The sequence below is a fragment of the Larus michahellis genome, chromosome 1, assembly GCF_964199755.1.
Source record: "Larus michahellis chromosome 1, bLarMic1.1, whole genome shotgun sequence".
Lineage (NCBI taxonomy): Eukaryota > Metazoa > Chordata > Aves > Charadriiformes > Laridae > Larus > Larus michahellis.
This window is the reverse complement of record NC_133896.1, coordinates 114,885,579-114,900,994: the sequence shown is the minus strand read 5'-3', so window position 1 is coordinate 114,900,994 and position 15,416 is coordinate 114,885,579. Positions and strand designations below refer to the sequence as shown.

At 42.6% G+C, this 15,416-nt stretch overlaps 1 protein-coding gene across 4 annotated transcripts in view; it reads right to left on the bottom strand.

The window, feature by feature from the left end:
• Positions 1–14,027, bottom strand: part of CHODL (chondrolectin) — a 34,374-nt gene extending 20,347 nt beyond the window's left edge. For all 4 annotated transcript variants that reach the window (XM_074572852.1, XM_074572851.1, XM_074572854.1 and 1 more), the window contains exon 1: positions 13,806–14,027. In XM_074572852.1, the coding sequence (XP_074428953.1) occupies positions 13,806–13,899 (94 nt within the window). In that variant the 5' untranslated portion in view covers positions 13,900–14,027. The remainder of the gene's footprint in view (positions 1–13,805) is intronic.
• Between the last annotated feature and the right edge of the window lie 1,389 nt (positions 14,028–15,416).

Sequence of the window (15,416 nt, the reverse complement as noted above, 5' to 3'; positions counted from 1 at the left end):
ATACTTAGTTAAAACATTTCTGTAGATAATTCTGCAGGAAACAAACCAACCAAACAAACAACAAACTCATTCAAGAAAAGGAGAAACAAGCAAATTCTCAGCTGGTATTTCAATCAATTATGTCTCCATTATGTTTTAATAACGATGCTTCATTAAACAGAAATAATAGGTTCCTTTAGGTCTGTCATGACAGAAGTTATCGCAAAATGTCATTTAGAAAAAAATTACCACTAAAGTACCCAGCTTAAATACTTATCTCCCTGACATCATCAGGCTCAGTCCGAACTACACCCTCATGGGCCACAAGGGGCACAAACATGAGTTAGCTGGAGGTTTTGGAGATGTCAGGTAGAAGATAAGCTCCCTGCTGGTAAATCGCATCCCTCTTCCTCTTGGACGTCATAAACTAACCTACAGTCCAGGTTTCACTACCATTAGGATCCACCTGGACTAGTGGGGAACAGTAGCTGCGTGTGCACAGCGTATGGGATGAGAGAACAGAAGAATGCACAAAGCCTGCTGTAGAAAAGTCCATTATGTTTTCACACTGTGGATTTTTTCTTCCCAAGATAATGGATTCAGCAGAAAACACAGATGAGCATGTGCTACAAAGGAATGTGGAATATTTAACATTAGACAGAGTTCCAAAGGTCAGCGTAAGGCTGATGGAGGCTTCAGAAAATAAAGTAACAAAAAGACACAGGGACTTAAGTGAAAGTGATCATGAAATAATAGCAAGATAGAAATGTACATAAATTAACAAAAATATTCCACTGGCTAGATAATATTTCTCTGCTTGTGTTACAGAGAGTAGTCTTGGTCCTGAGCTTGTGTGAGCACATTGACCTCAGAAGCTGTACAACCAGCATGCAGGACACTGGGCACAATTTGTTTTCACCTGTTCCTGTGTCACAGGCTGCTTCACACCAAATCCCAGTAATGCACTTCAGAATGTGTCCAGTAAAAGGCTAAAAGGTATTAAATTTTCCTAATCACATTTTGATTCCAAGCTGATTCATCTTGTCAACTGACCTCTGTATCATCCATTTTGATTGGGTTCAGCTGCTGGCCATGTTTTGATATATTATGTTACTGCTGGTGGTGTTTTACAGTATCATATTTGTGTCCATCTACTGAATTTAATTTGTTTTTTTGATGATTCATATTACTTTAAAAAAATAGTGCTGTGATAAGATTTCATAATTGTGTTCTGTCTTCATTTATGGTAAAAGCAAATTGCCATCTTCTCTCCCAAAGTTTGCAATACTGAAGACACATCGTTCTCCAGTTGAGTCAGTATTCAAATAGCAGATGTTGCTCAGCTAATGCTCCTGAGCGGCTTAAGGAATTCTGTGTGCTAACAAATTTGCCATTCAAATACAAACTCCTCTACAGACCATATGCCAGCCTGTATCTGTATTAATTTCTTCATAACTAACTCTTCCATTCCTGATTAGGTACTATTTTTCCTCCCACCCTTCTAATAAAGTCTGCAGAGAGAAAAGAGATATTCATTATTGATTTATAATTTTTTCTGGATTAGGGGTTATGCCTAATTGTCATAATACAGTTTCTCTAAAGCAATGTTTCTTTTGTGAAAAACTTTCAAAGGTTACAAGTCCCTTTTAAGGGCTTATATAAAATAACTGAGGGCCACTGTTGCCTATTAAGTAGCTGTACTTCAGGTAGATATGTGTACAGTCAGGCAGTTTGTATACATAATATCATATGGTCATCAGCATGTAGAGAATGTCCAAGGTGGCTTAATAGAGGCTGGCCCCGACCTCTCTTAAGCAAAACGCACCTATTAGCAGACTTCTTGCAATATTTGTCATAACAGAGTCCCTTTCTTGATAAATCCTTAGGCATTAGCACGTAAGAATTATAGATAGCACATATAAAATGATAAGTAAAAGGCAAATTCTTTCTATTCTCTCTCAAACACAGGCCAGAATCTATCTTTAGCCATTAACCATCCCATAGTCTTGTGAATTAGCAAAGATGATGGTAGAGGTCCTCAGACACCAGCCAAACAGTCGTCTCTAGGATTAATGCAGCTCTTGGAGAGAGAAGAAAAACCAGGGGATGATGGAAGCTGTAAGTAAAAAGTACTGTATTGCACCATTCATACAGAGATGTAGTACAGTTATGCAGAACATGAAGCTACACAAGAAATATCTGTCCTAGTCCAGTCATTGTCTTCTTTATTCAGTTCATTTATTGCTGAAATTGAGTTTTCACCTGTATGTCAGCCTTTACTAGTTATGCTGTTCTGTTGCCAAGTGCTTTCGGGGACAAGGAGTTGACCCGGTTATTTCTGAATAACAACTGTTCTCAATAGACCCATAATAGCTACACTTTTACAACACCGAGCAATCAGAAATGAGAGTTCTATTTGAAAAGGAGCATTGGGCAGTGCTGATTTGAATATTAAAGAATATTACTTATCACTAACACCTGGATTTTGCCATCTGGCTGAATGCAAATGCAATTAAAATGAAATCTGACAGCTTCACTGCATATTGCAGCAAGATAGCTGGTTAGTAAAATAGGTGATGAAAAAATATACATATCAAAAGCTGATGACAAGTATTAACCTAAACAGAGTATTTTTGGTGAGGTTTATTAAAGCCTCTATGTGCTCAGAACCTGCACTGTTCTAAGTCTTGGGAAGACACAAGCAAGGATTCTTTGTCTTGCAAAAGATGGGTAAGTTTTTCATTGTGTTGAATACAGCGCTGGGAGGATTTGTCTTTCCCAGAGCAGGCTACAAGTTTGTCTGGACTTTCAAAATCAGGAGCGACCGGCTTGCTCTTGATGTACTGGGAACTGGAAAAATCTGCCCTCATGCAAGGGTGCCATCTTCACCAAGCAGCAATAGGTTTATTCAGTCATTTCACAAAGAAAATAACACACACTTATTTCTTATAATTAGCTTCTCAGCCTTGGCACACATGGCAGGGATCTCAGGCCACTAACAACAGAGCTGTAAAGTAGCAGCTTGATGTCTAAATCTCATTAGAAGCTAACCAACACTTCACCATTTATAATTACCCTTGCAGGAAAACATATGATTACAATTACATAAATCAATACAGGGTAATTGTCTTCAACTGTAAAATGAATATCCATTTTTATGACAGTTTTAATCACTGACTTGAGTGATGTGTCAGTATAAAAAAAAATATCTATGAAGTATTTCCCAAGTACTACTTCTCCTCCCCTAGTCAAATCATTAAAGCCCTGACAGATTTCCTTTCTTCTAAGTGAAACATACCTACTTCTTGGCATCAGCTCTGTTTCAGATATCTAGCACATCATAAATTTAAAGCCTGCGATCCATTTAGCTTTTCCTGTAATAACTGCTTTCCTCTCTTCTGATCATGTGAACTTTACGGGTATACATCACAGGGCTGACCATGGCAGCCAGCCACTTGCTTCCATAAGGGGCCAGTGCAAAACTGCACCGTCCTAGGGGCTCGTGCAAAGTGCCAACATAGTTGCCAAGACAACTCCCTAGAAATTGCAAGTTGCCTTCCTTTTTCCCATGATAAGAAGGAACTGAGACCAGCGTCAGACCTATATTTTTCCCTCATCCGTCTTTGAGAGTTCTAGTGTCATTGTGACTGTGACCAACACGGGCTCCTTGGCATCACTGAGCATGAGAAGGACAACGCACTTGGAAACTTAGCACTGGCACCCACAGGGAGGTTAGTCCTGCGTTTCAGAGTGGCACAATATGCACCTTCCCGATTGGCAATGAGGAAAAATGTCACCATGAGCACAGGACATGGAGCACAAACATTTTCTTTTGCATTATGTACTCAGGACCTCAGTTTCTCTAACAATGAACTATGTTTCTTAGAAAAAAAATGCAAGAGTACCCCAAGTATAACACTCTTCATGGATATAAATAACCCTATTCACTTCCGCAGACACAAGCAGGGAGGCCAATGATAACACCCAAATGTCAATGGAATCTAATCAAGCCTATTCAAAATAAGAGGAAATATGATGTGTTAGAAACATCTACAAGTCTGCTCCAGGATGTGGATTATTTACCCAGGATTTAAAAAAAAAAACACACATAAAAAAACAAAAAACAAAAAGCCCCACACAACAAACAAAACACTGCTGAAGCTGTTAGCAGTGGTTTTGCTTGACTGTTTTCATTTTTCTGAAAAGTCTTACACACACTAACATAATTTTATTTATATATCACAGCCTAAAGACATACCAAGTGTGTTCTATCATTTCAGCTGTTTAATAAAAAAGAGCATAAATACTGACACAGAGACAAGAATGGCAAATCAATAGTTTTTGTGTAGTTGTGAAGACCAGAACAGATTTCCCAGGTACTTTTAAGACAGACATAATATGGCAGCTAGTAAGTTGTTGTTAGCATGCTGTGGAACAGACTTGACAAAAACTGTAGAGTTGGAATGGCTTAAATATAACATGTGCCAGCCTAGAGAAGCAAGGAATATTCTTAATCTCTTCTCCCAAACCAGGAGACATTTGCTCGCATACTTAATTTTATATACATCAGTAGACTCCCTCAATAGGATTTCTCACAGGCATAAAATTAAGCAATTCTGGGAGTTTCTGCTGATTGCTTATTTTTTACTTTTGTATCTAGAAGGAAACAGTTCATAAATCTATAGTAATTAAAATATACTCATCAATCATTATCCAGAGCAAGCATCATCCATTCTCTTAGTCTTTTCCAGTGAAATTTGAATGTCTTTTTCCAAGTATATGTATTTTCATGAATTTGTTACCAAGATACCTGTATTTCCCACAGATGCAAGTAAAATTTATGTAGATATGGATGTGAAGTTACGTTAATTTCCTTGGTTTATGGACTTGGTTTATGGAAGTTTCCTGGGGTGGAACACCTTACACGCATCTCAGTACAGGAGTGCAATAAAGTGCCCGTCTTTTGCAGTACGGCCCTGGTTCCAGTGGGGATAGGATTAATTTTCACAAGGAGCTGGGAGGGGCCACAGTCCAGCCTGACCTAAACTAGCCAAAGCAATATTCAATGCCACGTGATGCCATGCTCAGTATACAACTGAGGAAGCTGTCCAGGGGGCAGGAATCACAGCTCAGGAGCAGGCTGGGCTTTCTGGAATGTTGTTGTTTTCCTCTTTCCTTCGCTGTTCTGTTAAACTGCCTTTATCTCAACACACGAGTTTATCACTTCTAGGAGAGGGATCAGGATTATTATTTTGCTCTCCTGTATAATATCAACTTATAATATCATAACATCACTGTTCAGGCAGTTATATTAGTGTGTTTATGTGCTATTGCTGTCCCGCCTGTACCTCAGGTGTCCTCTCTCAGGATTTATTAGTATTCACACTAACATTCACACCAAGAGCTTTCCTCAGCTCTTCCACCTCCTTTTTCTCCTTGGAGCCAGGTACAACAGCTTTTGAGGATTTTGAATATCCTTGGGATGTTCAAACCAGCATGGTTCTACGACTGTCTCCTGAATGTGTTTCAGCTCTTGTTAAGGGTTAAAAAAACTACTTAAGAATACCACCCAGAAATCTGCCCTGAGGCTGGATAGTCATGGGTAGCATTGCATGTAGGAGAACATGGGCAGACATCTAGAGAACTTCTCCAGTGGTTTGGAACTTCACTCACAAACAGCTACAGGACCCTGATAAACTGTTGGATATTTGAAAGGAAAATGCTGCAGTTATTCCAGAGAGTCACAACTTATCTCCCTATGCTGGGCCGTGAGAAATGACAAGTCTTTGAACAAATTTAACAGGAAATAGTTCACGCCGTAGCCCTAGGGTCAGTTCGGGCAGGGCAAGATGCTAAAAATGCGCTCTACACCACAGTCAGGGAGAATGGCCCTCCCTGGAGTCTCTGGCAGAAAGCACCAGGGAACACTTGAGGTCAACCCCGAGGGTTTTGGAGTTGGAGACACAGAGGATCTGAGGCCAGTTACACTCCAACTGAAAAAGAGATATTAGCAGCATACATGAAGGGTTTCAGGCTGCTTTGGAAGTAGTTGGTACAGAAGCACAGCTCCTCTTAACACTTCGATTGCTGGTGCTGGGATGGATGTTCAAAGAGAGGGTCCCCTCTACACAGCATGCGGTAAATGCTACATGGAGTAAGTGGGTCACACTGATCACACAGCAGGCTCAACTGGGAAACCCCAGTCACCCAGGAATTCTGGAAGTGCCCATGGACTGGCCAGAAGACAAAAATCTCAGAATATCACCAGAGGAGGAAGAGACACATGTGGAAGAGGCTCTACCATATAATAAACTACCAGAAAATGAGAAGAAATATGCCCTGTTCACTGATGGGTCCTGTTTTATTGTAGGAAAACATCACAGCTGCTGTGTGGAGTCCTACACAATGAGTTGCAGAAGCCACTGAAGGATGAGGTGAATCGAGCCAGTTTGCAGAGGTGAAAGCCATCCAGCTGGCTTTAGACATTGCTGAATGTGAGAAAATGGCCAGTACTCTGTCTCTACACTGACTCATGGGTGACAGCAAATGCTCTGTGGGGGTGGTTACAGCAGTGGAAGCAGGGCAACAGGCAGTGCAGAGGCAAACCCACGTGGGCTGCCCCATTGTGGCAAGATATTGCTGCCTGGCTAGAGAAGCTGGTTGAAAAAGTACATCACGTAGATGCCCATGTACCCAAGAGTCTGGCCATTAAGGAACATCAAAACAACCAGCAGGTAGATCAGGCTGCTAAGATTGAAGTGGCTCAGGTGGATCTGGACTGAGCTATAAATAATTCACCCTTATGTTGCCAATGGGCCCATGACACCTCAGGCCATCAAGGAGAACATGTAACTTACAGATGGGCTTGTGACCAAGGACACTGTTGCACAGGTTATCCACGATGTGAAACATGCTCGGCAATCGAGCAAGCCAAGCGGTTAAAGCCTCTCTGGTATGGAAGACAATGTCTGAAATATAAATACAGGAATGCCTGGCAGATTGATTATATCACACCACCACAAACCCGCCAAGGAAAGTGCCATGTGCTTACAATGGTGGAAGCAACCAGTGGATGGCTGGAAACACACCCTGTGCCCCATGACACCGCCCAGAACACTACCCTGGGCCTTGAAAAGCAAGTCATGTGGCAACATGGCACCCAAAGAGAACCAAGTTGGACAACGGGACTCATTTCCAAAACAGGCTCATAGACACCTGGGCCAAAAAGAGTGGCACTGAGTGCATATATCACATCCCCTGTCACGCACCAGCCTCTGGTAAGGTCATATGGTAAAATGGACTGCTAAAAACTGCATTGAGAGCAGTGGGTGGTGGGACCTTAAAACACTGGGATACACTACCTGGCTAGTTAACACCAGGGGATCCGATTGAGCTGGCCCTGCCCAATCAGAACTTCCATGTACTATAGAGGGGATAAAGTTCCTGTAGTGCACCTGAAGAATATGCTAGAGAAAATAGTCTGGGTTAGTCCTGCCTCAGGCAAAGGCAAACACATCTGAGGGACTGCTTTCACTCAAGGACCTGGGTGCACTTGGTGGGTGATACAGAAGGATGGGGCGATCCAATGCATACCTCACGGGGCTTTGATTTTGGATGAGAATAGCCAATAAATCAAACTATACGATGTTAATTGCTAAATAACACTGCCACTGTATATCATCACTACTACAATTGCTATATGCCATATCAGCGGTACTACAGTAAGAATCACACAAAGTAATGAGGGATGAACTTCAATGAAACCAAGTAAAGTGCAGTGGTGATGGGACCAGAACTGGCTTCAGCAACTAGCACCCAACAACTTCCTTGAGATCAACATCTTCAACCCGGAGACTGTGGGCATGGGCCACACCAGCTATAAGCTCCAGATATACAGCATGCAATGGTCCAGCACCACACACCATCTCTCCTGCCCTGAGACACTGTTATGACAGATGGAGTCCAGAGACATGGATTAAATGAACTCAACAGACATTTTAGAAGGATGGCCCATAGACCAAGGGAATGATATCTGTATGTGTGTATATATATATATACACACACACACATATATATATCAACGACAGGAAAAAATGGTGGTGATCATTTGGAAAGTGTAAGATCTGGGCATGACATGGATGGTATAGAAAAAGGGGTGACTAATGTCCTGGATCCAGTGGGGACAGGGTTAATTTTCACAAGGAGCTGGGACAGGACACGGCCAGGACAGCTGATACAAACTAGCTAAAGGGCTATTCAACACCACATGATGCCATGCTCAGTATATAGCCAGGGCAGCTGGGGGCAAGAATTGGCACTCAGGAGCGGGCTGGGCTTTCTGGACTTTTGCAATCAGCGACCAGTTGTACATTGATCATGTCTGTATATTCCTTTATCAGTATTATTGTTGTTGTTTTCCTCTTTCCTTTGCTGTTCCGTTAAGCTGCCTTTATCTCAACCACGAGTTTTGCCTTTTTCTTCCAATTCTCCTCACCATCCCACCATGTGGGAAGGCAGGTGGGGGAGAACAAGCAAGCGGACCCGTGGTTCTTTGTTGCCATCTGGGGCTAAACCACAACAAGTAGTTCCACAATTAAAAGAGAAAGCAACAGACAAGTCCTTGCTCATTCATCTTCTACTAAAAAAGAAGTGGGAAAAGACAATCTACATGGGACCTTAGAATTGTTGACAGTTTACTTCAGGCAAAACTAGAAGGGACCTTTGAGAGGAGGAGAAATAAGTTAGAATTTTTTTCTCTTAGAGTAAATTATCCTTTATAAAAAGCCATATGGAGGTAAAGCATGCTTGATTAATTCACATCACATGTATACAATCCTGTATGGGAAGAAACTGTTGAGATACAGAGTGGGATTCATCTCATTAAACTCTACTCACTCACAATGTACCTGTCCCATCCTGTTCCCGAGCTGGCCCACTGACCTCACTGTGTAGACAACTTAGAGAAACTGGTGTTTTTAAGGTGTACATGCAGTATTTTCAAGATCTATGTTAAAATGGAATTAATCCCACACTAAAAAAACTGATTTTTTTTTTCCTTCACTGCCTATAAAGTGAGCGTAGAGTGATCAGCTGTATACTGCAGCTACATTTAGATTTAGAGTCATGCCAACTATTTAGTTAGGACTCAGTATTGCTTAAGATTGCTTGGAACTGAAGGTCCTACTGTCTGTCAATGGTGGGATTGGGGACTGCTTCAGCAAGAGACTCAAATAATTTCTGACTAGTGAGTGACAGGTATGAGTATGGGATTACACTGCAGGAACGAATATCAAGTCATTGCTTCATCTTACTTATTTCACATTAGTAATATATATTTCTTTTTCTGATCCATGAAAGATTTGCAAAGAGAAAGTAGGTATGAAAATCAGTTTTTAAAAAGTGCTGTAGAGAGCACTTTATGAACCAAAGCATGTTTTCCCGCAAACATCTTATAATAAAGAAGTTTGATCCACACAGAATCAGACCTGAACTACAGAGAAGTAGAGTCAAAGCACAGAACATGACTTCAAGAGGGCAAGAGACTTTTTTGCACCTAGCTGCTATACTGGGACAGCACACCAGCCATGTCTCACTGGGAACAAGAAAAGCCATGTGGAAGACAAACGGACTATCCATACTGTCTCACATGTTATTTGTCATAGCTCCCTCCATGGTAGGTATTTTCTCTTGGGCCCATTAGCCAAGTGGGGTACCAGGGCTTGGCAATCACAAGTTTTAGAATTGCAATGCCTTCCTCTATCTTTGAGGAAGACACTGAGAAGGAGAAGTTGTACTCCTGGAAACGCAGCATGCTCACCTGAGACAAAAAAGCTAGAATTTTTCATCATTCTTTCCTTGGTCCCCAAATACAGCCACAGTCTGGCCAACCTGCATAGCTCTCCCCCATAGGCAAGGTAAACTTCATGGGGTCAATAGAAGGGGATCACTTCTACTAGAGAAATCTGATTCCTGAAACTAATTTAAGTGCTTTGATATTTCTACCCTGCTATTGAAGGGCACATCCACCATCACACATCTCAGGTTATCAAAACTGTGTTCTCATCTGACTCATAGCAGTTTACCTAATATAAAGTGTCTTTCCACAAAGTATTATGGAATTCCTTGGTTAGGAGCAAGGTGTGTTTAGTAGAAACATGTATTATATCCAAGAGTCATCACCGCATTTCACTTTCAGAACCTAGATCATCGATTTGTCCCCAAGAAAAAGATTGCTCAGAATAAGTGCGTAAGGAGAGGAATTAATAAAAGGGTCCAGGAGAGTTAACCGCCCAACCTCTCTTGCATTTCTCAAAGTCTCAGCTTGAGTGATTACCAAGACCTATAACAAACAAAAAGACCACGTGGGCATCCATGTCCATTAAAAGCTTTTCTAGTATGGAACTGAATGCCAGGCATTCACAACAAAATGTTGTGTTCAATACACAACTGCTGCATATGTACCCTGTGGATGAGACTGTTTTTTCAAATTAAACTTTCTCAAATTCTGAGATACAAATGTAGCTAAAAATTAACAGTCCATGCCCCCGCCCCACCTCCCCCCCCCCCCCAAAAAAAAAAAACCTACAACAGTAGAAGGTTTCATCTACAGAAAATACTTAAAGTCTGACAGAGAAAACTCAGGTGTAATAAGCAGGCTAAGCCAATTGAACTAAATTAAATTGTGCCTTTTGAGAAAGGGTTTGTTATCTCTATTCAATTCATTACCCATGAATATACTTCTTTAATTATCTTACTTTACAATATTTTACGACCAACTCAAATCCGTTCATAACATATCCACATCCTTAAAGGCCTCCTAAAAGCAAATAAGCCTATAGTTTAGGGGCAACTCTTGTTTCATCACCCACCAAATGTTTTTCTTCAATTAGTGTTTTACATATCCAAATACTTTCACACCAAAGTAGATAATATTGCTTTAAAATACCATATCAGTATTTAATCTGCTATTGATGCATAGCAATCTCAGAGCAAAATTTAGAAAGCCATAGAAATACAAAAATACAGCATACAGTAATCATTAAAGTATAACGTCTATGATTAATGCATAGGCAGTTAAATGATTAGTAATAAGATTAGCTTGCATCTTTCCTGCCCAATAGATACTTAAAGTAATTGCATCTTTGCAAACTGCATTATCATCACTTCGTGTTCTTCATGATGTCATGGGGCAGCAAGGCAGACTCAGCAGTTTCTCCTGAGCCTGCTTTGATTTATTTTTTTTTCTTTAAGAATCAATTCTGTGGCAACACTAGATATTCTGATATGGAGGCTAGGAGCACTGCTCACAAAACATCCATCTAACTACATTAAAAATTAGAAAGCATTTGGATTACTTCTCTTTAACAATTCCCAAATTAAAGATGACAAAGAAACAACACCTACATGTGAACTGTTTGATGCAAATATTCATTTTAATTATATCCTAGGAAAATTAACATACTTGGAAAAAGAAACAAAAACCCTTTACCTAAGGAAATGGCATTCTGAAAAGGTAGATCCTTCCTTCTCTGCCCTCTTGACCCTGTGGTCAAAATGGTTGCAATTTTGCAATTATTGCTAGGTCTTCTGCAAACTTACTGCAGTAAATGGGAATCTTTCCACAAGGTCCAATGAGCACTCAAGTCAGTTTCATGAATGGTTTTTATGTGGGTGATAGGAATTATATATTTAACTTATTTGGAATGAAAGTAGTGAGATTCCATTTATTGCAGATTATCATGACTGAAGTACAAATTAGCAATTTTTCAGAAACAGGTTTAAGATGTAGACTTATGATTTTAAATGTAAACCTCTTTAAGTCCAAACTGTTAGTTCTTATACAAGATAGACAGACAAGCTAGATGGAAGTCAGACGGACAGCACACACTGTCCAATAATCCAATTAGTACTATTGCTTGTTTGAAAAAATGCCAAAATACTACCAGTACTAGACCTAGATCCGTGTGCATGTGGCAGGATAGAGGCGTGGTCCTTGCGGGGGGTGGGGGGGAAGAGTTCTCTTGACAGTACATGAGAATATTCTGGCACAGGCATACTAAATGTCTTTGGCTGTTACTGTCTAGAGACTCTTTATCTAATGAATACAACTTCAGCTAATACACCTGATAATACATAAATGGTTCCCTCTCTAAGTGCCTTCAATCCTCTCCTGTGTTCTACCAGCCAAGTATTAGCTGCATACAGTGACATGAGACTCATCACATGCTCTGAAATGCTTCAGGAAAATATGGGGTAGTGCCTGTATTCTTCCAAAACCCCAAAGCCTTATATGCATCTAGGAACAGTCTGACTAAGCAGTATACACCTATTACACATTTTTTTAAAAGCTGAAACTCAACTCAGTTCGCTACATGGGTCTCTTAAATGCAGAAGCTTCAGCTAGAAGATTGGGTTTCCTCAGCCACACATGGGCTCCTGTACTGAGACTGCTAATGCAAAATGCATCTCATGGATGAATAATCTTCACTATTCCTTAAAATAACAAAGTGTTATATAGTATTCACACAAATTGTTAAACTAAGAGCTTTGCTGTATCATATATGACTGTACAATTCACAATATAAGAGAGGCAGATGAAATATTTCAGTGTACACTTCACCAGGCAACCTTTTGCAAAGTGTTGGAAGTACTGCTACTTAGCTATTGCTTCCTGGAAGCTAGAGTTTCACCAAAAGCCCAACAGCACATTTCAGTTCTGCACATGAATTTGCTTCAAATAAGACATCACCAAAATGGTCAGTGACTGTACTCCATCAGCAAGTAAGAAAGTTACCTTAATTCAGCAACCAAGTGTTTGCTATCAAAAAAACTACAAAGAAGTTTTCTTGACATGCTGCTTCTACAGCCTCTGAAACAATTGTATCCAAATAATTTGCATTTTTCTGGAATCAGTTTGTACAGAGACACGTTCCTGCCTGCATATACAGAGATTTACACACGTAACTTGTTAACAAGTGCAGTCAAGTGTGTAAATCTTGGTTTCAAGATAAATGTATGGATGTGCTTGCACACCCAACATGCCTCCAAGAGCCTGTTAGCTCTAGATAAGGGGTTTGCCACAAAGTGCAATTAGAAATAGCCTTTTCATTAAATTTAATAGCTTCTGAGCTGCACCTGTGTGCTAGAAATACACAATGGGATGGTACATCTCTTAAATTAAACCAAAGCTCCAATGTTAGATATAGATTTCTGAAGTATTGTCTTCCTCTTGCGTTTGAGGCTTGTAGATATAGCCACACATAACAGAACTACTTATGCCGTATGCTCTTAAGAGTTTGCTTTTTCCTCCCAACTACAGTACAAAGAAGAAACATTCCTATAGAGATGCAAAGAAATCTCAGTGTATAACTACTCCTCAGACAGACTCTAGCAAGTCCCTGCTTTATCTTTTTAAACGATTAAACGGGAGCTACATTACGCAGGCAACGAAATCTAGAAATCCGCCAGTCCGAGACAACACCGCACGAGCAGGAACTGACTTGAGGCTGCTGCAGAAGTTTGACAGCCAAGCTTTCTGCCCCCGAAGCCCCAAAACGAGAGTCCCTTCCAGCTCCGAGGGGTGCGCTGGCCCCCGGCAAGCCCCGCCGGGCCCCCGCTCGCTCGCTGCGGCCGCCGCCGGGGGGGCTCGGCACCCCGTTCCACAGCCCGCCTCCGACACGCGGGTCACCTAACGAGTGGGTTTGGTCCCCGCTCCTTCCCCTCCGTGGCTCCTGCTCCCCTGAGCTCTGACTCGCCGCACCGGGACCGGTAGCCGAACCGCCCCCTCTCCCGCCCCGCCGCGCCGCACACCGGCCCCGCGCACTCACCGCTGAGGACGCGCCCGGCGACCCCCCCGGTCCCGCACAGCACGACAGCGGCCACCAGCGCCAGCCCCAGCCCCAGCCCTCCTCCGGACCCCATGGCGGCGACCCCGCTTGCCGGCTCCCCGCCGAGAAGCGCTGCGAGCACTCAGGGCAGGCCGATGCCCGCCGGCGGGGAAGGGGGCTCTCGCCCGGCTCGACTCCGCTCCGCTGCCCGCCACCGCCTCCCCTCCGCCCCGCCGCCCTGCCTATATCTGCTCCCCCCGACGAGGGCTGGCCCAGGCGGGCGGCCAGGACCGCCCCCGCACCGCCCCCCGCCGCCCCCCGGCAGGCCCCGACGGCGGCAGGACCCTGCCCCAGCCCCAGCCCCTCCGTGGGGGCGGGACGGGTGCGGGGGGAGACCCCAGGGGGCAGCCGGGGTTGCGGGGGGCGCCGGGAACGCGGGAACAGACACCCGGGCCAGCCCGGTTTCGGGTGGGCTGAGGAGCAGTGCCCGGCATCGTCCGTCCCTCCCGGCCGGCGGCGGCGGAGCGGGCAGAGAGCGGCAAAAGGGCGCCGGTGCCCGGCGGAGGGAGCCGGCCCGCCCCCGTCGGGGCTGTCACTTTGCGCCCCGGACTCAGGGGGGCTCGGAGGGGGCGGCTAGCAAGCCCCCCACGCTGCCGGGTCATTCGGGGTTTGTAGCTCTCTTCCCGGCTGGTGAACGTGATGGAGACCCCAGGCCCGTGTGGATTTCATATCTTAAAGGCTTTATAGACTTCCCTGGTGTGTGTTTTCCCTGGCAAGAATGCAAACGTACTGTTGCCAAACTAAAAAAATGTATAAATATGTATGTATATATACAGGAAAGTCCCTTTTTCTCACTGCCCTAGAAGATACAGTTGTCAAATTCACATTACTGTTGATCTGAAAATCCGTTGTGGTAATTCTTTTGGACCTCTTCAAAGGGCCGCTTTGAAGACTTTGTTCTTCAGAGTCATGTTGTTGAGTTTTTTTCTGCAAATACAGTTTGTAGATGTCTTTTATTACTTGTGTACTTGTGAACGCTTTGTTTTTAAATAGGACAGATCATTATAGATAGGTTTAAAGGACATCTTGTATGCAAATTATTTGGTGGTTTGCCAGTCAACTTCTTTCTCAGAACTCAGATGGAGATCATATCTATATGGCATATTGGTAAGTCATTTTCCCTTTGCATGTTTGTAGCCAGGTTTTGAAGTCAATACATCTCAGATTACTATGGATTTTAAAACACTTCATGGATTTCCTAGCTGCCTTAAAGATACTTGAGATCAGTTTCTTACTAAAAGAAAGCTTGCCGTTTATAAGTAGCAATGGGAAATTATTTCAAGCACTGATGTGTTTTGCTACCAACTTTTTCAATTTAATAGCAGAGATCTTTACTTGTTTGACCGATACATCTATTTTTCCATGTGTGTTTTAGGCTTCCAAGCCAATAACTAATTTTTTTTCTAAATCTATACGTAAATTGAGCTGTGATCTATAATTAGCCATTCGGAGCAATACAGTCTGAAATGGAGAAGTTACCTGAAATCTCCATGGCATCTGAGATTCAGCCTTTTCTTCATGTAAAGCTGATGGTATGCAGAAAGAGAAGAG